The 26,518-nt window shown below is 43.6% G+C and overlaps 1 protein-coding gene across 2 annotated transcripts in view; it reads right to left on the bottom strand.

Annotated features, from left to right (window-relative positions):
* The window catches only part of TM9SF2 (transmembrane 9 superfamily member 2), a 51,652-nt gene that overhangs the window by 1,891 nt on the left and 23,243 nt on the right, over positions 1-26,518 (bottom strand). The window contains exons 1-8 of one of the 2 annotated variants that reach the window (XM_061626586.1): positions 20,736-25,607; positions 17,481-17,613; positions 16,549-16,668; positions 15,697-15,754; positions 14,982-15,141; positions 7,025-7,176; positions 6,336-6,447; positions 4,272-4,443 (exon numbers count right to left, since the gene is read on the bottom strand). In XM_061626586.1, the coding sequence (XP_061482570.1) occupies positions 4,272-4,443; positions 6,336-6,447; positions 7,025-7,176; positions 14,982-15,141; positions 15,697-15,754; positions 16,549-16,668; positions 17,481-17,613; positions 20,736-21,683 (1,855 nt within the window). In that variant the 5' untranslated portion in view covers positions 21,684-25,607. Of the gene's footprint in view, positions 1-4,271; positions 4,444-6,335; positions 6,448-7,024; positions 7,177-14,981; positions 15,142-15,696; positions 15,755-16,548; positions 16,669-17,480; positions 17,614-20,735; positions 25,608-26,518 lie in introns of those variants that run through there. The other variant, XM_061626585.1, reaches the window with a different exon arrangement.

Raw genomic sequence — 26,518 nt, 5'->3', positions numbered from 1 at the left:
TTTAACACATCATAAAAACAGACTTTGAAATATATTAAAACAAAACAACCATTAAAAACATATTAAAACAAAGCATCTTTAAAAACATTTTTAAAAAGCTTTAAAAACATCTATTTAAAAAACAAGGTTTAAAAACATATTAAAAAGCAATTCCAACAGAGACACAGATTAGCATATATTTAAGACTATAGTAGAATGAAAACTTGGAATAATACAGTCTATTTATTCACAAAGTTTGAAGAGATGGTTCATCCAGTTCTGAGTGAGAATATTCACCTCTATGTCTCTACACAGTAAGAATGCACACTGTAAAGTCTTATTCTATTCATATTTACTCAGAATTAAGTCCCACTGAATTCAAGGGAGCATATTTCTACAGTAATGATTGCAGTCTTAATGTATTTATGTTCACCATACCCGGGGACGAGCCACGTTTTCAGGCAGTCATGTGTTTGAAAAATTGAAAAGAATTTTCTTGTTACATAATCAGGCATCCTGAATCTTGCATGTAGTAAGTGGCACAGCAGATCTAGTCCTAATACTTATAAAGGAAGAGAGCCTATTAAAGGACGGCCTATCTGAAAAATCAGTTTTGTGTGATCAAAGTGGCAAGTGTGGTTCTACTTCCTCTCTGGACGAAGCTGGGGAGAGAAGGATCCTAAGGCATGAGTTCTAGAGAAAATGAGACACAAATAATGTGGCAAAGACCAGACGGAAATAGGTGCTTTCTAGCTAGTAAAATAGATGGCTGCTAGTGCTACTGTTACATTCTTTAATAAGTATGAACATAGTTTTGCTGAGGAAGCACAAAAATCCAGATTATTTGATTTCATAACTTTTGGCTGATTTAGAATCCAGGTCATCGACCACATTTTAGCTTTCCACCAATGAAAGATATCGGAGAACGGAACAATATTTGATAGCCTGTTCACAGCTAGAAGAGAACCACATGCCTCAATAAACCAATAGGAAATACTGTTTTTAAAGATATACAATCATTTGAAGATATAAATTGCTAAGCAATTATTTATTTATTTATATCCCACCCTTCCTCCCAGCAGGCACCTAGGGTGGCAAACAAAAGCACAAGAACACTTAAAACATAATAAAAACAGACTTTAAAATACATTAAAACATATTTTAAAACATTTTTTTACAAAGCTTTCAAAACTTTTTTTAAAAAAAGGTTAAAAACATGTTTTAAAAGGTTTAAAAACATATTAAAAAGCAATTCCAACACAAACACAGACTGGAATAAGTTCTCAACTTAAAAGGCTTGTTGAAAGAGGAAGGTCTTCATTGGGTGCCGAAAAGATAACAGAGATGGCGCCTGTCTAATATTTAAGAGTAGGAAATTCCACAGGGTAGGTGCTGCCACACTAAAGGTCCATTTCCTATGTTGTGCAAAACGGACCTCCTGATAAGATGGTATCTGCAGGAGCCCTCACCTGCAGAGCGCAGTGATCGACTGGGTATATAAGGGATAAGACAGTCTTTCATGAGTTCTGGTCCCAAGCTGTATAGGGCTTTGTACACCAAAACTAGAACCTTGAGCTTGGCCCGGTAGCAAATGGGCAGCCAGTGCAATTCTTTCAGCAGCTGGGTGACATGTTGGCGATACCCTGCCCCAGTGAGCAGCCTCGCCACCACACTTTGCACCAGCTGCAGCTTCCGGACCAACCTCAAGGACAGCCCCACATAGAGCTCATTACAGTAATCCAGCCTGGAGGTTACCAGTGCGTGGACAACAGTGGTCAGGCTATCCAGGTCCAAATGGCCGCAGCTGTCTTACCAGTTGAAGCCGGCAAAAGGCACTCCTAGCCACGGAGGTCACCTGGGCCTCTAGCGACAAAGATGGATCCAAGAGCACCCCCAGACTATGAACCTGCTCTTTCAGAGGGAGTACAACCCCATCCAAAGCAGGCAACTGACCAATTATCTGAACTCGGGAACCACCAACCCACAGCACGTCTTGCTAGGATTCAAACTGAGTTTATTGACCCTCATCCACCCCACCACTGAGTCCAGGTAGCGGTCCAGGGTTTGCACAGCCTCTCCTGATTCAGATGTTACAGAAAAATAGAGCTGGGTATCGTCAGCATACTGCTGACACCTCATCCCAAAACTCCTGCTGACCGCTCCCAAGGGCTTCATATAGATGCTAAATACCATGGAGGACAAGATGGTACCCTGCGGCACCCCATAGCACAACTGCCAGGGGGCCAAAAGACAGTCACCCAATGCTATTCTCTGAGAACAACCTTGGAGATAGGATTGGAACCACTGTAAAACAGTGCCTCCAATACCCATCTCACCAAGTTGGCCTAGAAGGATACCATGGTTAATGGCATCAAAAGTCGCTGAGAGATCAAGTAAGAGTAACAGGGTCGCACTCCCCCTGTCCTTCTCCCAATAAAGGTCAGGGCAACCAAAGCCAATTCAGTCCCATAACCAGGCCTGAACCCAGATTGGAATGGGTCAAGATAATCTGTTTCATCCAAGAGTACTTGCAATTGCTGTGCCACAACCCTCTCAATCACCTTCCCTAAGAAGGGGGTATTTGCGACCGGTCGGTAATTGTCGCAAACCAATGGGTCCAGGGTGGGCTTTTTCAGGAGCGGTTGGATCACTGTCTTTTCCAGGGCAGCTGGAACCACTCCCTCCCACAATGATGCATTGACCACACCCTGGATCCACTTGGTCGACCCCCCTCAGCAAACTTTAATAAGCCAAAAAGGGCAAGGGTCGAGAGGACACATTGCTGGCCGCATCATCACAAGCACCTTGTCTAAGTCATCAGGCCGCATCAACTGAAACCATTCCCAAGAAGTTCCAGCAGACGTTTGAACTGAAACTCGCTTAGCAATTGCACATTGATTTTATGCACCTGAGAGATTATTCACAAAATGTATGTACAGATGGACTTCTAGAAATGTCACTTGAAGTTTGTGTTTGATGTAATTTGAGAATTAATGCCTATAAAATTAATTTTTTAGGGCAACATGGATGTCTGAAGACAGGTATTGTTCCCTTTTATGGTGCAAAAATTTTCTATGGTTATATATGAAGTTGTAATACAAGTTTAATCTCTTTTTTGTAAAGCGATATGAAGATTTAGGAATAGTACATTCACTATGGAAAAAATCAGCAAGAACTGTGAATGATGATGTTAATTTTTTTCATACTGATGTTTAACTGACTCATTTATTCTGAGACACTGTTGTGGGCCCAGCTGCAAGTCAGATTTGTCAGATAGCTCCCAGTATTTCACCTGCTGCGTCTGATCAATGACATGGAATTCAGTGTGATAAGCAAATGCCCCAAGCATGTGCTACACCGTCATAGCAGCAGGGCACCATCAAAACCCTTCTTGAGGCTGACCATTTTTAACAGACGAGTAAGCAGCAATATAATATTTTTGATACAGCAATTATAAGTTTCTCTTTTTAGCTTTTATATCATCTTGACACAGGAAGTTAGATGCCTTTGGGGCTTGTGTGCATAATTTTGATAACTTGCTAGAATGATCTCATTTTAGCCTAATGAAAGTTGCTATGTATCTCTTGATATATAGCATCTTTGTTCTTGTAAACAACTGTTTTTGGGCAGAGGGCAAAGAATCCCAATGAACAGTATCAGCATATTAAAATGGAAGTCTAAACCTTACAAACTCTCTTCTAGTAAAGGCAACAATATGCTGTGCAAAAACTAAAAAACAGTTTAGAATATTAAAATGGAATCAAATTGACTTCTTATATTTTATAACCTTCCATTTTTTGTACATATTCTCTTTGAATCTTTACATGCCGAAAATCAAGTTCTACAAGCAGTACAGCTCTTTCTGTATAAAACTTCTTATGGTCCATAAAATGTAAATATTAACAGTATGCAACAATACAGATAAAAGGAGGAGGAGTTTATATTATGCATTTTAAATCTAATTCTGAAATGGCCCTAGTTACCTTTAGGAATTGTACAGCTGACTGTCAACATTCAGCAGCCAATGCAGCAAGTAGAATACAGAGGAGTAGGAAAATGAACAGAAAGATGTCCTGACTACAGTTAAACTTCCCTGCATTATGTCATGACATCCTGAGGGCCATGGTCCACTTTAACATTCTAATAGAAATGCACAGATTTTTTTGGTTCAAAAGAGATGACTATCCTTTAAAAATGACTGTTTGAAGGAAGACATACATACACATCAAGACTGTACTGTATGAAGCATCCCAGAGCCATTCTACCTAAAGTACCAAAATATGCATATTTACCTGTGAAAAGGAAGAAGATCAATACCATTATCATAGTGTATCCAAAGTATAAAATGGTGCTTGCTGTACCCGTAATTTGAAGTTTTGAAAAGAAGTAGTGTACTGCATATATTAGGAAATAAACAGCAGTAAAGCCACTTGTGAGGAATGAGCGCCACTGCCAGTGGTAGTCCTACAACAACAAAGAGGGAGACAGTTGAAAAAATCAGAAATACTTATAGACCTACTGGACTATATAATCAATCAATTTATCTGTATGAGAATGTTAACAAACCAATGGAACGTATAGTAGGTATTTCACATTTAACATGCTAACTTTTTATAAAATTTCCTTGAACATTCCTCTCCTTATAATGTTAAGATTTGCTATTGGTAATTACTACATAAAAAGAAATTATTTGCAAGTGTTAATTTACTCAAAACACTACGCAGATGCCGTTCCAATAGGTGCAAGCACAGTATCCATTCAAATCTAGCGTAGGTTGTATTTCTGAGCAGGAACTACAGATGAAGCAACGTTCTAGGACAGTATGTAGTCATGTAAAGGTCGGAGGGATTTTTTTGTTTCTTGCCAAGCCTTTGCATTTCTAACACAACAAGAACATACAGATGTCCAGATTCATTTACAACATACAACAGAATCAGCATAAAAATCCCTTAACCCATGGAGCTTGTTTTCTGGTCCTATTGCACACCTAGGTTCTTTTCATTATTAGCAGTAGGCTCCATTTATCATAACTGTCGATCACATTATGGAAAGTGAACAGAGCTTAGCGTCAGAGAGGATGAGGCTTTCATTTTTTAAAAAAGCAGGCACATGACCCCAATGGTTGATATAATTTTAAAGTAGAATATCAGCTGGAAAACTGATGAGGATCAATCAAGTTATAACTATTCAGAATATTTGAAGGTAGAAATTATTTATTTAAAAAGATTTTTAGGCTGCTTTACAGGACAATGTCCTTTCTAAACAGCATAGAAACTCAAATTAAACATTATAGCTGCCAGTAAGCAATAAATACAGATTAGAACAGCTTGGCTTAAAAAGGCCATCTGTGTCAGATTTCTAAGCACTAGCAACAGTCAGCACCATTTGTTAATGTTTTCTCTATCTTATGCATTACATCCAAGTCAATGAACAAATCTGAAGTATACTTCTCATTATCCTAAAAGTCCAGTGGAATTCTCTGTTAAGAGAGGGTGAGGGATCCCAATTTCTCACCAAAAGGTGATTTCCCCCCTAAGTGAATGCTGCTATATAAGAGAAAAATCACCCCCACCAAATGTCTCCATTCACTATGCAACTCCACCAAAAATTCCGCTCAGCTCTATTTGCCATGTTATAAATCAAATGAGAAAACAAGTTCAATAAATATTAAAAAGTGAACGATGACAACCAAAATCAGCACCACAGAAACCAGTAAACCATTGGTACTGGAAGATTATTGACCTTCAGTTCTCATGATGGTCAGGCATATTATTGATTGGGAGCAGTTTTTTTAAAAATCTGAATTCCTAATCATTTACACTTCATAATCTTGCATAACTGAGACTCTTCCATCTTCTTAAAAGACATTGGTCACATTTGAAAGCAACGTAAACCATAATTTAGCTAGATGGGCATGAACAAAAGTGAACTAGCTTGAGCTGCACACTGCCCCCTTCCCTTTTTCATGTGGCCCGGAGGACTATTTCACAGCAAAGTGTCATTTCAGTTTCCATAAAACCTGGCCTATCATTATGTATAAACCATCGAGCACGGCTTACAACAAACTCTGGTTAGTTTCAAATAAAGTCAATAAACAAAGCCACTTTCAAACCATGAGCAATAAACCTGGCTTGTTAAGCTAACCCGAGTTTGTTTTAAACCATAATCCCTGGTACGTTTGTCACTAGATGGATGCCAGATCTTGAAGCAATCTCCCTTGACTACTGTGCAAACAGAATAGTAATGTGGGAGCTGAGCTATTGACAGGATACGTTTTGCTGCTTTGTTTAAACTAAAAACAAAACAAAAGGACTTGGAAGAGTCTTATATTGCAAAAAAGAATTTTATAGGCTTACCTCTGCACACAAGTGGAAATAGCAAAGTAGAATAGTAGCCTCAGAACATGTGATAACCAGAATAATGAACACCAGAAACAAGAAGCCAAACATGTAATACATCTGATGAGACCTAGAAAACAGTGGTTTAAACATAACAAAAATGGTATTGGTAGAGTGTACTTTGCCATTCTATCTTATAAGTAGCAATCATTGTCTGTCTGGTTCCAGTAAAATCATCACCTGGAGCCTTCTCAACCAAATTGTACCCACAAGAGTCTATGGCATAAATCCACTCCCATGTTTAATTCAACTCAAAGTTGCCCATGGACTTTAGAAAACAGAGACAGACAAGATTTCCCCAGTACGAAACTCTCTCATGTAAGACATTTCATTTTTATCTAATAAAATTTATATACTGCTTGAATGTAAAAACCTCGGTGTGGTTTTCAAGACATGATAACAGAATACTAGAACCAGTGCCATGACACTGAAGGCCTGCATCATGCAATTTTATGTTGGAGGGTTTCAAAAGCTTATGGCCAGGTAGATACATACTTGCAAGAGTAATACATCAAAGCAGAGCAGCCAATAGCATCAACAGATGAGGAAAGTAAACCACAGGAGACAAAATAAACTCTTTTAAAAAAAGCAGGGAAAAAAGTACTTTAGAGGCGATCAAACATTTTTCAAGAGACACATACACTTACCATATGCTATTAAGAATGAAGAAAAGTTGTATAAAGATACATCCAAAGGGTAGAATGCCTCCCATAATGATACCAGGTAATGGTTGTGTATAAAATGACTGTTCAGGAATCTGCCGAGGAATCTGATTAGTACGAACTGGATGTTCTATGGCCTTTAAAAGATGTAAACAGAGGAAGAGGAGAGTTCTAAGTAATTAGAGCAATATTTAGCACCACAATCAGAAACAAGTACCTACAATCATATGGACTTCTAGTACAATAAAGGAAATCCAAGGTACATCTAGAATCAGATTTGTCTAATAAGACAAATTTGGAATGGCTTTCTTTGTTTTGAATCCAGGTGTTTGTACAGGAATGCTGCAATCTGGCCATACTTTATTATACAGACACAAGAGTGGCTGTATACTATAGCCAGTGTGGATTTTTCACATTCCACAATGTTAAATTGAAAATACCCCCATGCCATTCTGATGCTTCTTATAAACTCATTTCAAAACAAAATCTTACAAAACCTATAGTCCTGAACTCAGAAATGCTTGCTTAACAACCCTCTAAATTTTCATGGTGATATACAAAGCAGTCAGAGAAAATCAACAGTTCAAAATGTAAAAAGAGAGGGGGAATCCAGACCCCTTTTGCACATTTTTCTGTCAGAGTTCTCATAATCTGTTGAAATTCATTAAAAACCAGCCATGTTCACAGAGTACCTGTACTCCTATTCCTGACCTTGCCCCATACTCTGACCTTTATCTTCTGCAGCTTAAAAGTTAAAAGAATGCCTGGCTGATTTTTAAATAGTTTAATAAATTGTACACTGAACTCAAGGATAACCTCAGGCATGCTCAGTAAGAACCAACTGTCAGTGTTCTAAAAGCCAGACTCACAGCTGCTTGGCTTGGCTAATTAAGGGGTGATACCCACGACAGACCTTTCTTTCACTTTGAGACAGTCATGGCTTCCCCCAAAGAATCCTTGGAAGTGTAGTTTGTGAAGGATCCTGAGAAGACACTCCTATTCCCCTGACAGAGCTCCAGTGGCCAGAGTGATTTAACAGTCACCCGTTCTGATTGAAGCTCTGTTAGGGGAACAGGGAGTCTCTAAGCAATTCTTAGGATTCTTCACTAACTACACTTCCCAGGATTCTTTGAGAAGCCATGACTGTCTAAAGTGAAATAAAGATCTGGTGTGGATGTGGCCAGGGACAACTTTGGTTTAAATTTGGGTGGGAGGCTACATGTGCCTGGTGTAGAATAAAAAGGTGGGGAAAATGCTGAAAAGCAATGATTCTGTTGACAATGTTTTCCTTTTGGAAAAGGGGTTTTCCTTCTGCCCAGTGCCCACTCACTCAATCTCCTCCCCTCCCCCTCCCTGCCCCTCCCCCAGGTCTGTTTTACCTATCCTAACTATGATTGCACAGAAATAAATCCCACTGAACTCAAAAAGTATGCAAATGATCAAACCCACCTTGCCTTCTCCTCCCTCCTACCACTTTCCTCCCCCTTCCTTTGCTCCTCCCCCATTCCCCTCCCCTCCTTCCCCCTCCCCATGGTCAGTTTTACCTATCTTAAGCATGATGGCATGGGAGTAAATCCCATTGAACTCAGTAAGCATGCCAATGATCAATCCATTCGCAGCAAACTTGCACAGGATCCCATGTCTTACTTCCCAGCAGAGAAATTCACTAATAGGCAAAAAACCTTGTGATTTAAGAACGTACCTATAGCCAACATATATTTCTATCAAACTTTAAAAAGCAGGGAAATTGGGCAGCTATAGTGAATATAGCACCAGGGGAGCAGGAGACCTGGCCTGAGATATTGTACTGCCCTGCAAATTTGTCAAAATGCAAACATAATTTGGGTTGGTGTTTCACAGTTCAATCCACTTCCTATGTAGCTTGGAAGAATTTGGTAACGTGTGTTGGGCTGGTGACCAGTTGGCATTACTGTCTCTAGTAGTTTTCCATGAAGCCTGCAAGTGTGAAGACGTAACTGTGGTTAAGGGGGAGTTATGTCTATGATCTGTCTGGGAACGGACTGCCAGGGTCGTTGCTATGGTAGCCATCTGATAACGACTGGGAAAGTTCTAACAGAGACTATGTGTTGTGCTCTTCTGAATTATGCCTTTGAGCTGAGAGGCTGTCTTTTGTGTTCATCTATGGAGAGAGATGCACCAGAAAGGGGGGGGGTGACTGAAGAATCTCTACATGTATTTACTCTTAAGCCTCTGGCCTTAATGTCTTTCAATAAAGACTCTTACATGATTTAAATGCTCTGAAGAAGTCTTCTTGCTCAACTTAACTCCAACGTAATGTATGCTGTTTCACACAACAACGCACACAAGCCAACAGTGGTAGCACAGGATGGTTACGCTCCACCGCACATTACACGGGAGTAAGTTGCTGGTCTGAACTGCAGACGGAGTTCCAGAGAGGGCAGCTTGATTGATTGAATCAGACGGAGGTGAGCAACATGGCTGTAAACCTGTCTGGGGGAGGCTTGCCGATGGAACGACTTAATGAGAAGAATTTTGCCAGCTGGAAGCCGAGGATGAAGGCTTTGCTGATAACAGAGGATTTATGGGACGTGATTGAAGAAAAACCCCCGGCGGTACTGACCGCGGCCTGGAAGCGTCGAGACCAGAGGGCGCAGGCGTTTATTACTTTGGCTCTATCGGATTCTCAACTGATGTGTGTGACAGATGAGCCGTCGGCTAAACAGACGTGGGACGCGTTGCAGGATTTGTCCCAGGAATGGCAGCGGAGGCAGGAGGCGCAGAGAGCCCAGCCGGTGGAAGCTGTCAGGAAGCAGGAGGAGAAATGTGCCGAACCGGAGCAGGCTATCGAAAGCAGACAGGAAAACAAGCGGGAGCAGCAGCGACTGAAGTCTTGTTTTGCCTGTGGGGCCCATGGGCATCTCCGTAAAGGTTGTGCAATCAAGCGAAACTCCAGGGACGGAGGCTTGAAGCAAGGTAGTGTGAACTTTGTTTGTAAACAGAACTCTCAAGATTTACGACCTGTGAACTGGTTGCTCGACAGCGGAGCAAGCCATATACTAATTAAAGACAGGAGTCTGTTTTACACGTCTACAGATGAGCAGGACTATGTTTTACTTGCTGATGGATCACGGAAATCCGTACAAGCACGTGGTCTGGTGAAATTTGACAAGCTTGGCATTATGACGGACTGTTTGTTCGTTCCGGACTTGGCTCATAATATTTTATCAGTGGGCAAACTGGTGAGTTGTAATTATTCAGTTTTGTTCCACCAAGACCAATGTTTTATAATGAGGGGGGCTGAAGTGTGTTTGCAGGGAAGCCTTGATGACTCACAGTTTAAAATGTCCATGGGTGTGAAGTGTGCTAATGCCTTGAGTTCAATGGGGCGGAAAGGGAATGACGGTCAGGGCTGTAAACAGACAGCCGTAAAAGGCATGCCGTCGGTATTCACTGCCCAGATGGAAGTTCACAGAGAACTAGAAGAGCCAGCATCATTTCAAGCAATCAGGCTGATGCCTGAGGCAGAGCAGCACAAATGGCAGCAGGCCATGCAGGACGAATTACAAGCCATGCAAAAGAATGGCACATGGACATTAGTAAAGTTACCCATGGGTAAAAAGGCCATAGGTTGCAGATGGGTGTTTAAGAAGAAGAAAGCAAGTTCCGGGGAAGTACAGAGGTACAGGGCACGTTTGGTTGCCACGGGATTCACCCAGCAGCATGGGACAGATTATGATGCTGTTTTCGCCCCGGTTGTGAAACGTGAGTCCATTCGTGTGCTGCTGAAGCTGGCAGCGATGCAGAACATGAGTGTAAATCACTACGATATAGGGACGGCATTCCTACATGGTGATTTAAGAGAGGAGATATATATGGAACTGCCTCCGGGTTCTGTGTCAAAGGAAGGGTTCGTGTGTAAACTGCATAAATCAATATATGGACTGCGGCAAAGTGCACGCTGCTGGAATGAGAAATTGGACAGAGTGTTGCATGGAATGGGATTCCAAAGATGCAAGGCAGATCCATGTGTGTATATAAAGAGACAGGGGATGAAAACCACGTTCTGTGCAGTTTACGTTGATGACATCATGTATTTTTATCATGAGCAGCAAGAGGAACAAGAATTTAATGAGCAACTGGGCAGGCAGGTGGACACAAAGAATTTGGGGCCTGTCACACACTATTTAGGCACGGATATTGTGCGTGCAGAAGACGGAAGCATAACATTGAGTCAGGAAAGTAAAATGCCTCTGAACATATGGTGAGTGGTGGCAACACCTGCAATCAGCCCAAATAATAGAAACAAGACATATGCTGTGCTGATCTTGCAGCAGGAAGCAACAATACTGATACAGCTGATATAGGTCAGATAATCACCTTAAATAAGTTTGATTTATTTTGCAATTTTAGTGAAGTTTCCTATAGTAAATCACTTTATTTTGCTTCTGTTTCTGTGAATATGTGAAGCACAGCAACACTTTGCAAAATATACACTAAAAAACTCCAGAAACAATTGTGGAATAATACCACTCACTATTCTGTGGAAGAGTCTCCCGTGGACATCCAGAGTGTCTCAGTCTGCACAAGATAAAGCAGTGGGAGGTGAAATATATTCTAGCAAATTTCTAGGCGTGCTCTATGTTTTTAATTGACCTTTCCTTAAATGAAGTGGATTAAACATAGCAGGCCAAAAACATGCATCTTGGGTAGGCCAAGTATGTTTTTCTCCAACAGCTAGAGTCATTGCTTAAGTAGCAACATATTGTAATCAGTCTGATTTTACATCCAACTGCAGTTTCAGATTCAACTGTTAATGCACCCAAAATAGAAATAGAACACAACACCTGAACTGTTAAGGAACCTCTTTCATTTTGCCAGTTTATGAGGAGCAGGGAAAAAGCAATTTTTTTAAAAAAACAGAAGAAACCATCAACATTAATAACAAAGAAAATTATTTGTCTCCACTAGTCCTCCACAGTGTCAAGCACACATAAAGCATCCATTCCCATAAGAAGAACTGAGAAAGTGGGGGACCAAGACTCAATGAAACATTTTGTTCATCATGCTAAAATAAAACATCCCATAATCCATTTTTTCTTCTCCCCCCCCCCATTTTTCAGAAAACAACCAAAACAGATTTGGGGAAAAAACAGTTCCCCCTCGAATTTTTCCAGTTTTTTTCCAAGCCTTCACAGCTTTATTTTTAGGAAATAATGAGGAAAATAAAATTTTCTATTTTTTTATCATTAATTTTTATTCAAAGTTTCAAAAAACAAAACAACAAAACAAACAAACAAAAAAACAAATTAATAACTAATACAATAAAATAAAATGTTGACTTCCGATTTGTCGCAGATCAGTTATAGATCTATAATATATAACAAACCTGTCTCTTAATATATTACAAAATCACTTTCCTCCAGTAGTTATCTTAATTAATCATCAAATCTCATTGACATTACTATATGCTTTCCGCAAAAAGTCAAAGAGAGGCTTCCACTCCTTGAGAAATATATCCATCGATTTTTCTCCAAATAAACATGTCAATTAATCCATCTCATCAAGTCTGCTAGGTCCAGTAGTTTCAATAGCCATTCTCAGTGTTAATTCCATCTTCCATCACAATCCTTCCACCCATAATAATCTTGCTGTCATAGTCATAGTCATATAATAAAAGTCTGATAGGAATTTCTTTCATCACAAATATTTCCTTGCCATCAATTCCGAATGTACCACTAAAATGTTGTTGTAAAGCTGCATCTCTGCTCCTCCTTTCCACAGAATGCACCATCACATCTCCCGAGAGTTTTTCCATTGTCACACATCTGGAATTAATTCTGTAAACTTTCTCCATTTCAAGTTCCATCAAATCCTTCCAATCCAGGAATTTTTTTGAACCGTTGATATCTTTATCTCTAATCTCTTCACCAATTCCTTCAAAGACAGCGCTGAATTCCAAACAGTGATATTTGTCTCCAGGATCCATCACAGCCATAAAATCCAAATCTTTTTCCAAGTCCATATTTGATATATCTATTCCAATCTCCAGGGCTTGAACCTTTCCTTTAATTTTTCTTTCATCTTCTTTTATTTGTCCAGCCATATCTTTGGTCTCATCCACCTCCCCTCTCACAGAATCCTGAATTTCCTTCAGCTCCTGTCTCATTTTGCCAAATTCACTTTTCATCTCTTGTCTGCTCTGTCTCAGCTCCTGTCTCACCAGCTTAATCTCATTCATTATTTTCTGAAACATATCTAGATAGAGAACCCCTTCCTGTACATCCAGGGTCTCAGCCACCTTCTTGATTGTCATTTTTAACTATTCCCAAGCAAAGAACAGTTTATTTCTTTTTCCAGTCACAAAGGAGTTAATCCTCCAAGCCTGCTGACATCACCCTCTAGACAGCACAAACCGCCTTATCTCTTATGTGTCCAAAAGTGCAAAACAAATTTAGTTCACAGCATCCAAAAAATTAGTGGCATAAAAAGTAAGCAGATTCGTAAAAAAAAAAAAAAAAGTAGACCAGAAAAAATAGTCTCAAATGTCATAAAATCAGATTTCCTCTTTAGATTAGTTGCCCCTCATCCGTTTATATCTTTAAAATGCTCAATTCCATGCCAGCTTTTTGCAATAAAAAACAAAGATAGGCTATTTCGATTTTCTTCCTCCTTAATTCCGTGTATATGAGAGAAAGTTATAACTCACCCAGGGATTCTTTGTTGCCGATCCTTTAACAAATCTCTTTTACTATAACGATAACAAAATGATAAGAGTAGATAGAAGAATGCTTGCCTGTTAAAATACGTTTTTCTTTAAAGAAAAAAAAACATCTTGCTTAATCAGTTTGAGCTTGCTTGAAATTCCCTGGCTCCGTCCGACGTTGTTGGCAGGTCCTTCGTTCCTAATGAATTCAAGTCCCCCAACAAACACAACGAAGCTTGTGGATAATCTCTTCGTTTCTCCCTTGCCTGGGAGAAAGTTTTTACCAGTCAAAAAAAACCTTTTGGCTGGTTTTAAAACTGAAAAAGCTTCCTCTGAGACAAGAGCTCGTCTCAGAGGCAGGCACAAGCTAAGCAATCCTTCCCGGAAGTCCTCGAAAATAAAATTTTCTAGATTAGATTCTCTGTAGAAACAATAGTAACACAGGAAAGGAGCAAAGTAAGAAGAACACCAACAAACATACAAAAATGTAATTCACCATCTTTGGAGATGACAGGCGTTGCCACCACTCATCATATGCTCAGAGGCACGTTACCAAATTCTTCCAAGCTACACAGCAAGTGGACTGGACTGTGAAAGACCAACCTAAATTTGTGTTTGCATTTTAGGGCAGTTTGTATCTCAGAGAGGAGGTCAGGTCTCCTGCTCCCCTGGTGCATTCACTATAGCTGCCCAATTTCCCTACTTCTTAAAGTTTGATAGAAATATCTGTGGGCTATAGGTACGTTCTTAAACTGCAAGGTTTTTTTGCCTATTAGTGAATATACACACAACTCAAGCATTCAGCTCAGACATGATCCCAATATCCACAGCCTTTTAAAGAACTTGACCCAACATTACTTTTACAGGCAGTTCAAAGGTACAAGATATGTGGCTATAAAGGTAAAGGTGTCCACGCACTTATAGTGTGAGTCGTTTCCGACTCTTAGGGTGACATCTTGCGACGTTTACTAGGCAGACCATATATATGGGGTGGGATTGCCAGTTCCTTCCCCAGCCTTTCTTTACCCCCCAGCATATGCCGGGTACTCATTTTACCGACCACGGATGGATGGAAGGCTGAGTGGACGTCGACCCCTTTTACCGGAGATTCGACTTCCTCCTTCCGTTGCAATCGAACTCCGGCCGTGAGCAGAGCTTCGGCTGCGTTACCGCTGCTTACCACTCTGCGCCACGGAGGGTCACTATGTGGCTATAAATGGAGAAAAATAAATAGCATCAGAAAGACAAACTACTTACATTCTTCTTAAAACCAAAGTATGCTCCAATGAATGTCAACGGTACAGATATGCAAAACCAGAGGGCAAGAACAGCAACCAAAGTACCGAATGGAATGGCTGCAGAGGACCTTTCTCCCCAGAGAATCAGATTCATGATAAAGAAATCTCCAAACACAATGCTGTAAGAGAAACAAGATTTAACGATTACACTTCATGAATTTCAACGTTACTGAAATCATATTACTATATGTTTAGCTTAACATTAAGGCTAGGTGACATGTAGAAAATATCAGGCAAAGAGATCCTTTCTTCCTTAATCTAACAGGTCTGACCTCCAACAGAAGCTGACATTTCAGTTAAATAGCTGCAAATATACGTCTTTCTTAAGTACACTTCAGGGGATGGCTGCTTGCTGTGATTAAGCAAAAAAAATTAACATAGGGATTGTACAGTATATGACACCACATGAGACCAACTACAGTGTGGCCTGAGAAGAAGCTCAAGGAGTAAAAGAATCAACAAAGAGCAACCCTGTCTAAAAAAAAGTACTTCTGTCATGCTGATACTGATTACTCAACCTTTTCATGTGGCAAAAGTAAATGAAATGTACAAAAAACAAAAGAAAAGCACAAGCCATGCACAGCTCTGGCATTCAATGCTGCTGCTGTGTTTTACTATGTTACTTACACATTTTACCTAAGCTTCTCAAATATATAACAGTAATCATAGCTTACCCAGGACAAAGGAAGGCTGTTAGCAGAACATTTGTCTTCCATTTTTCACCTCCAAATGCTGTATAAAAAGGAACCCAAAAGAGCACCAGTTAAGTGACAGGTACTGAACATTCAAACATAACATCCCATTTATTTGAACAGGTTAGACAGGCACTTGAATCATGGTGAACTCTAAGGAAAGTTCAGTTTTGATATATATTTCTTATCAAAACCAACTAAAAAATTAGACAGATTTTGCACTTGCCAAGGCAAATTACTTCAAGTTTTATTATTGAAAATATAAACCTCTGACATGGCATGAATTGTATAAGAGTTATGGTTAATTGCTAATTTAATCACCGATAGAAGCTATGACTTAAATGAAATGGCTTATGCAAGACATATTCAATGCACAGTATTGCATACATACTCAAAGTACACATTGAGAAGCTCTGTAAAGCAGTTATATGTTTTTATAAATAAATATAAATATAAACCGTATTTATATTCCTTTCAAGTACATATAGACAAACCAAAGAGAACAAAACCCAAAGCAAACTTCACACATCAAACGCAATGCAATTTCAAAAGCCATCAACAGTATGATTTCTGTAACAGTATGATGTCAGCTACCTCCTCCCCTACAAGTAGATCCAAGCAACTGACATTAGAGTTAATACAATAAGAGAATAGCAAACTTGAAAGATTACTAGCTTGAGAACAATCTAAACATGCATGAAGTCTCTCTTCAGTCTTAAACATTTTCCATCTTGCCCACAGGGCATGTGGGATTGGGGGAGGGATCCCTGCTGTGATGATAATTTGGACTAATGAATGTAAGTGTTGTCATATTAAACAAAGTTTTATACTTACATTTGTAGAATCTGGCAGCAACATAACCTGCTGGGGTTCCAAGCAGCACCCACAAGACCACAGCACAGGTCATTAATGCCCCCCGATTTGCAGGTGATAAAAACCCTAGGCAAGCAAAGACTGCAAAAAGCAAATAAACAATATTTAGAGGCCTCTTAAATATGTATATGCTTCACATGTGATCAATCTTATCCAGATCTATGTACATAGTGGCTAGGAATGATGGGAGAGTATTCTTTTTTTTACCTTTTTTCTAAATGTTTCAGATTTTGGCAAGTTACATTTACTTAAGTACAGATGTAATGCTGCTGGATCTCTGACCTAGCCACAGTTGAAGCAGCCTGAATGATACTGCCAAAGGCCTATGTAAACTTCCTGCAGGCTGTGTCCCTTTTCAGTTTTGGGGCTAACTATGGTTTGCACTGTTTGTACATTGGCATTGTTAACAACCAGATTTATTTGTTTGTTTTTAAATTTATATCTCCAAGAACCTCAAGGTGGCACATATGGCTCTCCTCCTCCCCATTTTATTCTCACAATAATCCTGTGATGTAGGTTAGGTTGAGAGACAGTGACTGGCTCAAAGTCAGCCAGACAGTTTCACGGCTGAGTGGGAATTTGAACCCTGTTCTTCCCGGTCCTAACCACTCCACCATTCTGGACCTCAACTAGGATCAAAACAGTCTGAAAGTGTTGGATCAAGTGTGTGTGTTTTATGTATGGTTTGAAGGCACTGTGAACATCCAGCACCAGTGAACATGCCTCTGAAACCAGGGGAGAGGGGAATGCCTATGTGCAAGAGAAAAGAGGGAAGGAAGAGGAGAGCACAAGCAGATTGAGCATTCTTGCTCATCTAACCAAGGTGAGGCAGATTAGATTTTTAGAATTAAGGTGCACTGTTTTACCCATGTATCCCTGTATGTTATACTTACATAGAGTAACAAAAGTCATAATTAAAATCTGTGTTCCAGAGCCCAGAAACACTGAAAGTAGCATTCCTTTTCTCGGGGGCCTAAATATGTCACCATGAACCAGTTTCCAGCCAAACTCCTCCTGAGCATCCTCCTGAAAAGAAATAACCCAGTTGGGCGTATTACATTAGTAGGGATTATTCATACAACTATAGATCTCTCTAATCCTATCCCTCCTTTCAAATACACAAACTGTGTATTTTATACATAAAATACTGTGAAATATCACATCACTCCAAACATTCTAAATTCATGTCTCAAAAACCAAAGAGTCAAATACAAATGGGATCTCAGTATTTTGTCATTTTAACCTTCTGGGACAAAGCAAAGTTGAACACTTACTGTGATTTTTTTTTCTTATTTGGAGTGAATTCAACATCCAGAAAGGAACGTGTTAAGCCCTGTTGCTGCCCAGGAAGGAAAGGAAAAAGTGACACTCTTTGTGGTGTCTCTGGTGCTCTAGGCTCCTCCCCAGTTCTATCTGTGGCCAAGCTGAAGGTAGAGTGCACCAAGTCATATAACCATTTCTAGGCGGAACAGGCGGAAACTGCCCAGAGAGCTTCGGCTATGGGGCAGTATATTACAGTAAGTAAGTAAGTAAGTAAGTAAGTAAGAAATCTTACTCCCCAACTGGAAGAAGTTCAGTCTAAACTGGAGGTCTTGGGACACAGCAATGTGTTGGGATGACAATTTGAAAATTTTACTGGTATTGGCAGGGTGAGTCTTGGGATGCCTCATTCATTGAAACAAGAAAGAAACTTCTCAGTAAGCATCCAACTTCCCTTTCTCTGTTTGGGGTGAAGGAGGCATCCAGAAAGGAATCAAGTACGCCCATGCCACCCTGATACTACAGAGGAAAAATACAGACAAGTGGATAAATCAAGAGCATGGCAAAATGTGCTGGAGCACCCATCGGCCAAAGGGTGTATCTGCAGAGCTGAAGGGATCTATCTTGTATTGTCTAATGAAGATAAAAGGTGACTTTACAGACGGCTGCTTCACCGATTTCCACAAGGTGGAAAATACATTATGAACTGGCTCCAGCTATTGTGAGTGAGCCATGATCCCCTGTGGTTTGGGAAGCCCTTGGAGGCCATGGGTATACTAGTCTTATGCCACATAGAGATAGTAGTGATAGAGGGGGTTTGCCCTAAGGATTGGGATTAAAGATATGAAGAGGGAGCTTGAGAGTCAGATTGATTGCATATTTTGAGGGCTCTGTGAACATCCAGCTTATGCTAAAGTCCTCTCCAGACAGTTAGAGGAGCTGGAACAAAAGGAAGGTATGATGAGCTCCCAAGTCAGAAAAAATGTTAACTTTCGGGATGAAAGTTGGGTCTGTGCACAGAATGACCCTACCCTTATGGAAAACCCATACATGGCTTTGTTCTGACAAGGCTCCCAAATTCAGAGCCCCTGTGGACTGTAGTTATTGCAACTAGAAAGGCCATCTATTGGGTTAACAGTCTTAATGACACTTCTTTCAGATGTATGATTGATATGTACATGAGGATTCTGAGAATCACATGGAGGTTCCGGGAATATCTGTAGACTGAGGACCCCCCCCCCGGGATGCACACCTTAATGTGGTGAGGGGGTTAGAGAGTGTTGAAGAAGCTGAGAGCAATGCTGTCAGGAGTCTAGACGAAGAGGCTACACTACCAGCAGGGGCACCCAAGGCGGAATGGTCAAAGCTGAAACACCAGACTAAGATGCATCCAAACTCAGAGGAAGGCAATGGTAAACTACCTCTGAATATCTCTTACCACGAAAACCCTAGGAACAGAGTATCCAAAAGGCAACACGAGATAGTGCTGGAAGATGAGACCCCCCCCAGGTCAGAAGGCACTCACCAAGCTACTGGGGAAGAACAAAGGACAAGTACGAATAGCGCTGTGACTAATGATGCAGCTGGGTCAAAGCTGAAAGGAAGCCCAGAGGCTGATGCACACAGATGCAAAAGGAGAGTCCGGAGTTGTACGACGCACACAATAGGAACAAGGAATGTGAGAAGCATGAACCAGGGAAAGTTAGAAATTGTCAAGCAAGAAATGGAACGTATCAACATTACAATACGTGGCGTGAGTGAATTAAAATGAACAGGAATGGGACATTTTCAATTAGGCAACTGCAAAATATTTTATGCAGGAAATGAGATATTAAGAAGAAATGGGGTTGCTTTAATAGTGAAAGTGATGTAGCAAAAGCAATTAGGACCCACAATGCAAGGTCTAAGCAAGTGATATCAATGAGATTAAACGGAAAACCAATCAACATAACCATCATCCAAGTCTATGCTCCAACGGCAAATGCAGATGAAGAGGAATTGGAGAGATTTTACGCAGAAGTACAGGAAGAAATTGATCACACACCAAAACAAGATGTGCTGATAATCATGGGGAGTGGAATGCAAAAGTAAGGAACAGAGAAGAACTAGAAATTGTGGGGAAATGGGGCTTAGGAGACAGAAATGAAGCAGGAGAAAGACTTATTAAATTCTGTGAAGCCATTGATTTGTTTCTGTCAGCTCTGCACTGAGACAGCAGTGCTGGTGGGGGCTGGAAATTCCTGGGTAGTTATCAGGGCAGGAAAGTCCTTAGCTGGCAGTCTGGTCGTAAATCTGCCAGGCTAACGAGGATGAAGCATGATAAGGGCAAGGCCCGTCCTAAGCTTACGTGCCAAGCCAGAAGTCCAGAAGCGAGGTCAGTAGAGGTCCGGGTTCAATTGCCAAGGGGTCAGTCCAAGATAAGATTCAGGGAAACTAGAAACACACGAAGCCACGCCTGACGTTGTAGTCAGCAACAAGCTGAAGCCAAGGTTTGACTTTTAAGGAGCAGGTTTGTCAGCAGGTGTGAGCCCTCAGCGTTTTGGCCTTAAGTGGACAGGCCTGCCCCTCTTCTGCCTGACCTTCTGCTGTCTATGTTCTGCAGGTGAGGGGGGAGTATCCTGTTCACTGTCTGCGTCTGGCTGAAGGGCTTCAGCTGTGTCTGGGGTGCTCTGCAGCTGAGGGGGAGAAGGAGCTGGGTTCTCAGGAGTTTCCTCCGTTTCTCCTTCTGGGTCTGCTGCTGTTACTCCCGAGTCATCCTCGTCTGATGAGTCCTCTGACGGGGCCATGACACTATCCCCCTCCCCATGACCAACCCGCCGCCTCCCACCTGGGCCCGGCTTATCCGGGTAGTGCTGGTGGAATCAATGGACCAGACGAGGGGCATGCACCTGCGCAGCATCTTCCCACGAGCGTTCCTCTGGGCTGTACCCCTGCCAGTCTATGAGGTACTGGAGGCGGCCACGATGCCTCCGGGAGTCCAGGATCTGTGCCACTTCGAATTCCTCTTCCCCATTGACTTGTATCGGTGGCGGGGGGAGCAGCTTACTACTCAAGGGGTGAGGCGGGAGAGTGGGAGTCAGCAGTGATCTATGGAAGACAGGGTGAATGCGGAAGGAGGCAGGGAGTTGGAGCCGGAACGCCACCGGGTTAATCTGCTGGGTGATACGGAAGGGACCTATGTTCCGAGCCTCCAGCTTTTGAGACGGACGTTGCGAACGCAGGAACTTGGTCGAGAGCCATACCTGGTCCCCTACCTTCAGCGGTGGGCCTGGTTGGCAATGGCGGTCCGCAAAGCGCTTATACGAGCCCTTTGCCTGCTCCAGCTGTTCCTTCAGGACTGCTTGCAGGGCCTGCAACTCCTGCAGCATGACATCCGCAGCAGGGACCAGCAAAGGGGGTTGCACTGAGGGGAAGAACCGGGGGTGGTAGCCATAGGAGGCAAAGAACGGGATCTGGCATGTGGAGGCATGAACGGAATTATTATACGCGAACTCAGCCAGAGGTAACAGATCCACCCAATTGTCCTGTTGGAAGCAGGTGTAACACCGCAGGTATTGTTCTACGGTGGCATTGGTGTGTTCAGTTTGTCCATCTGATTGAGGGTGGTGGGAAGAGGACAAGTGGATCTGGACGTTCAGGGCCCGAAACAGGGCCTGCCAGAACCGGGCAGTGAACTGGGCTCCTCGGTCAGATATCAGGTGGTCGGGGAGGCCGTGCAAACGGAAAACCTGGGTCAAAAGCAGTTGAGCAGTTTCTGGGGCAGAGGGTAGTCCGGCACAGGGGAGGAAATGGGCCATCTTGGTGAACAGGTCTACGACCACGAGGATGGTGGTCATTCCCCGGGAGGCCGGTAAATCCGTGATAAAATCCAGGGAGACCAAGCACCAGGGCCCTGGGGGGTAGGCAGCGGAAGAGGGAGCCCAGGTGGCTTTCTGGGGTGTCTCTTGGCTCGCTGGCAGGTATCACAGGCAGCTACATAGTCCTTGACGTCCGCTTGGACCCGGGGCCACCAGAAATCCCGTAGGACCAGGTGGAGGGTTTTATAGGTTCCAAAATGACCTGCAGGCTGGCTGTCATGGCAGAGTTGGAGCACCTCTCCCCGCAGAGCTCCCGGGGGAACGTACGAACGGTTCCGGTGGTACAAGAGGCCATTTTGCAAGGAAAATGGGCTGTCCAGGGTGGGCGTTCCTGACTGGAACTCTCGCTGCTGTGCCAGGGCGTATGGGTCCTTTTGCTGCTGTTCCTGCACCCGGTCCAGTAGGGGTTGTGGCTGGTGGGTAGCTGCAAAGTTCTCTGGGCGGAGGATTGGGCGAAGGGGGCGATCAAACTGCTCGGCTCGGTATTCTGGCTTGTGAGAGAGTGCATCTGCTTGTGTGTTTCGGCGGCCAGGGAGGTAGGTGACCGTGAACTGGAACCGGGAGAAAAACAGGGACCACCGGATCTGGCGTTGGTTCAGCCGTTGGGCGCTTTGCAGGTGCTCCAGGTTTCGATGGTCCATTCGTACCTGTACCGGATGGTGTGCCCCTTCCAAGAGATGACGCCAGGTCTCGAAGGCTACTTTTATGGCCAGTAACTCCTTCTCCCAAATGGTGTAGTTCTGTTCCGAAGAATTGAGTTTCCGGGAGTGGAACGCACAGGGGAGCAGGGACTGCTTGTTCCCCACCAGCTGTAGTAGGACCACTGCCACTGCCTTATCGGATGCATCGGTCTCTACTATGTAAAGTCTGGTGGGGTCAGGTTGCTGGAGGATGGGTTCAGATTTAAAGGCTTGTTGGAGGCGCTGGAATGCCTGTTGAGCGGCCTCCGTCCAAGCAAACTTCTCTTTGCATCGAAGCAGGTCCGATATGGGTGTCGTTAGTTCCGAGAAGTGGGAGACGAACCAGCGGTAATAGTTGGCGAAGCCCAAGAAGCGCTGCACATCTTTGTGGCTTCGAGGAGCAGCCCACTGGAGGATGGTCTCAATTTTGGCTGGGTCCATCTGGATACCCGAGGGAGAGATCCGATGGCCTAGGAAATCCACGGTAGTGAGGTCAAATGCACATTTTTCTAGCTTGGCGAAGAGGCGGTTCTCCCGCAGGCGCTGCAGCACCACTCGAACATGCTCCTTATGTTCCGAGGGGTTCCGTGAGTAGATCAGGATGTCATCCAAGTAAATCACCAGGAAGCGGTCTAGGAGGTCCCGGAAGATGTCGTTCATGAAGTGCTGAAAGACGGCAGGGGCGTTGCACAAGCCAAAAGGCATCACTGTGTACTCAAAATGTCCATAACGGGTGCAAAAGGCCATCTTCCACTCATCTCCCTCCTGCATACGCACCAGGTTATAGGCCCCTCTCAGGTCCAGTTTGGTGAAAATGCGAGCGCCCCACAGCCGCTCTAGTAGTTCTGGGATCAGGGGCAAAGGGTACCGATTCCGAACTGTAATCTGGTTGAGGGCTTGGCAGTCATTACAAAGCCAGAGTTCTCCACATTTCTTTTTTACAAATAGTACAGGGGCGGCTGCAGGTGACGTGGAAGGGCGAATGAACCCTCAGCGCAGGTTCTTGTCTAGGAACTCTGAGGGCTGCCAGTTCGGGTTCCGACAGGGAGTAAATCTGGCCCACGGGAATCTTGGCTCCAGGGAGCAGGTCAATGGGGCAGTCGTAAGGACGATGGGGCGGCAACTGGTCTGCCTCTTGCTTCCCAAAAACATCCTGGAACTCCCGGTACTTTTCCGGTAATTTCTCCAGCGCGGAGCTTGCCTCCTGGGTAGTCAGGATGTGCTCCTTTGGCCCCCAACAGGTGGTTTGGCAATAGGGGGATCCGAGGGTCAGTCGGCCCATGGACCACTGGATGATGCGGTCGTGCTACTGTAGCCACGCCAGGCCAAGCACTACCGGGAAGTGGGGCGTGGCAGCCAGGTAGAACTGGAGGCTTTCCCGGTGCTCACCCAGTGCCATGTCTAGCAGCACTGTCTCCTGTACTACAGGGCCTGAGGCGAGAAGCCGGCCATCAATAGTCTCCACAAGGATAGGGCGGCGAATGGGTTGACTAGGAACCTGGTGTAGATTGGCAAAGGACACGTCCATGAAATTGCTGGTGGATCCCGAGTCCAGCATGGCTGGTACTTGTAGGGTACCCCTTCCGAGGACTGTCAGAGAGATCAACACGGTCAGATGCTTGGGCGGTGAGGAACTGAGGTGGAGGGCCCCCTGAACCACGAGGTTGCCCCGGCACAGGGGCCTGTGGAGGCCGGGGCGTGGGAGTTTCCCGAGGTAGGGACTGTGGGTCGTTTCGCGGAACAATGGGCTGCAAAATGTCCCTGGGCCCCGCAATACAGGCAGAGGCCCTGCTGCCTGCGTCTCAGCTTTTCGGCAGCAGAAAGACATGGCCGAGCCCCTCCCAGCTGCATAGGTTCTACCGGGGGTGTAGGGTCCTTGCTGGAGGGCTCCGAGGGCACAGCCACTGGGGCCGAAGCTCTGTAGACTGGCCGGGGTTGGTTGGCAGCATGCCTGCTTTCCAGCCTCCCATCAATCTGGAGACACAGGTATATTAGGGCTTGCAGGGTTCCAGGGCGCTCCACCCTAGCTAGCTCATCCAGAAGCTCATCGGACAGCCCCTCCTGAAATTGATCCATGAGAGCTGCTTCGTTCCAGCCCAGGTTTTGTTGTAGTAAACTAAAGTCTGTTACATATTCCCCCAAAGTGCATCAGCCTTGCTGCAGCCTGTGTATGCGGCGGTTGGCTGTGGCTGATTTGACTGGGTCCTCAAACATAGCCTTCAGTTCTCTGGTGAAGGTGGCTAGGTCGTTGAGCACGGGGCTACGCTCGAGGAGCAGGGGCGTGGCCCATCTAGCTGCGGCCCCGGTGCACAGGTTAATCAAGAATCCCACCTGGGTCTTATCATCTGGGAAGGCCTCTGGTCGTAACTCCATGAAGAGCTGGGCCTGGGCCAAGAATGCTGAGAGCTGTTCTGAAGCCCCAGTGAATTTCTCTGGGAGGGTCACAGGGCACTCGGCTCTCCCTGTAAGTAGAGTGGGTGGGGCTGCTGCTAGCTGGGCTTGCAAGCCTTGGATGGCCAACAGCAGCTGATCTACTTGTGAGCGCAGGAGCAAGTTTTCCTGCTGGAGTTGCTCCATGGTCGGCACTTCCCCCACTCACTCGTTGCTTCCTTCGTTTTGGGCTGACTACAAACTGTCAGCTCTGCACTGAGACAGCAGTGCCGGTGGGGGCTGGAAATTCCTGGGTAGTTATCAGGGCAGGAAAGTCCTTAGCTGGCAGTCTGGTCGTAAATCTGCCAGGCTAACGAGGATGAAGCATAATAAGGGCAAGGCCCGTCCTAAGCTTATGTGCCAAGCCAGAAGTCCAGAAGCGAGGTCAGTAGAGGTCCGGGTTCAATTGCCAAGGGGTCAGTCCAAGATAAGATTCAGGGAAACTAGAAACACACGAAGCCACGCCTGACGTTGTAGTCAGCAACAAGCTGAAGCCAAGGTTTGACTTTTAAGGAGCAGGTTTGTCAGCAGGTGTGAGCCCTCAGCGTTTTGGCCTTAAGTGGACTGGCCTGCCCCTCTTCTGCCTGACCTTCTGCTGTCTACGTTCTGCAGGTGAGGGGGGAGTATCCTGTTCACTGTCTGCGTCTGGCTGAAGGGCTTCAGCTGTGTCTGGGGTGCTCAGAAGCTGAGGGGGAGAAGGAGCTGGGTTCTCAGGAGTTTCCTCCGTTTCTCCTTCTGGGTCTGCTGCTGTTACTCCCGAGTCATCCTCGTCTGATGAGTCCTCTGACGGGGCCATGACAGTTTCCTGCAAACACATTTTTTGAGCAACTGAAAAGATGACTGTACAGGTGGACATCACGAAATGGTTAATTTAGGAATCAAATTGATTATATAATTGGTAGCAGAAGATGGAGAAGTTCCATACTTCCTGCAAAAACAAGACCAGGAGCAGACTACGGTACAGATCATGAACTGGTTGTATAGAAAATCAGAGTAAAGCTAAAGAACAACAAAGCAATCATAAGGCCAAAATACAATTTATATAACATCCCAGAAGAATATAAAGATCATATAAGGAACAAATTTGAGGCTTTGAGTCATTGCTTAAGTAGCAACATATTGTACATCAAACTGCAGTTTCAGATTAAACTGTTAATGCACCCAAAATAGAAATATAACATAACCTCCAATTTGAAACACAAAAGGCTATCTTCACCATCATATGACATTGACCAATAAACAGGATTTGAAATTAATAAAAATAAATTTGATACAGGTTTCTAGGATGAACAATGATGGAAACACAATTTTCTACATCACATTCTCTGTAGAAACAACAGTAACACAGGAAAGAAGCAAAGTAAGAACAGCAACATACAAACATGTAATTCTCCATCTTTGAAGATGGCAGGTGCTGCCTACCACTCACCAAATGCTCAGAGGCACGTTATCAAATTCTTCCAAACTACACAGGAAGTGAACTGTTAAAGACCAACCTAAATTGTGTTTGCTTTTTGACAAATTTGTAGGACAGTCCAATATCTCAGAGAGGAGGTCAGGTCTCCTGCTCCCCTGGTGCATTTACTATAGCCACCCAATTCCCCTGTTTTTTAAAGTTTGATAGAAATATCTGTGGGCTATAGGTACATTCTTGAACCACAAGGTTTTTTTGCCTATTAGTGTATTTATAAGGTATGAGAACAT

The sequence above is a fragment of the Rhineura floridana genome, chromosome 5 (genome assembly GCF_030035675.1).
Source record: "Rhineura floridana isolate rRhiFlo1 chromosome 5, rRhiFlo1.hap2, whole genome shotgun sequence".
NCBI lineage: Eukaryota > Metazoa > Chordata > Lepidosauria > Squamata > Rhineuridae > Rhineura > Rhineura floridana.
Note: the sequence above shows the minus strand (reverse complement) of the source record. Positions and strands in the feature narration are given on the sequence as shown.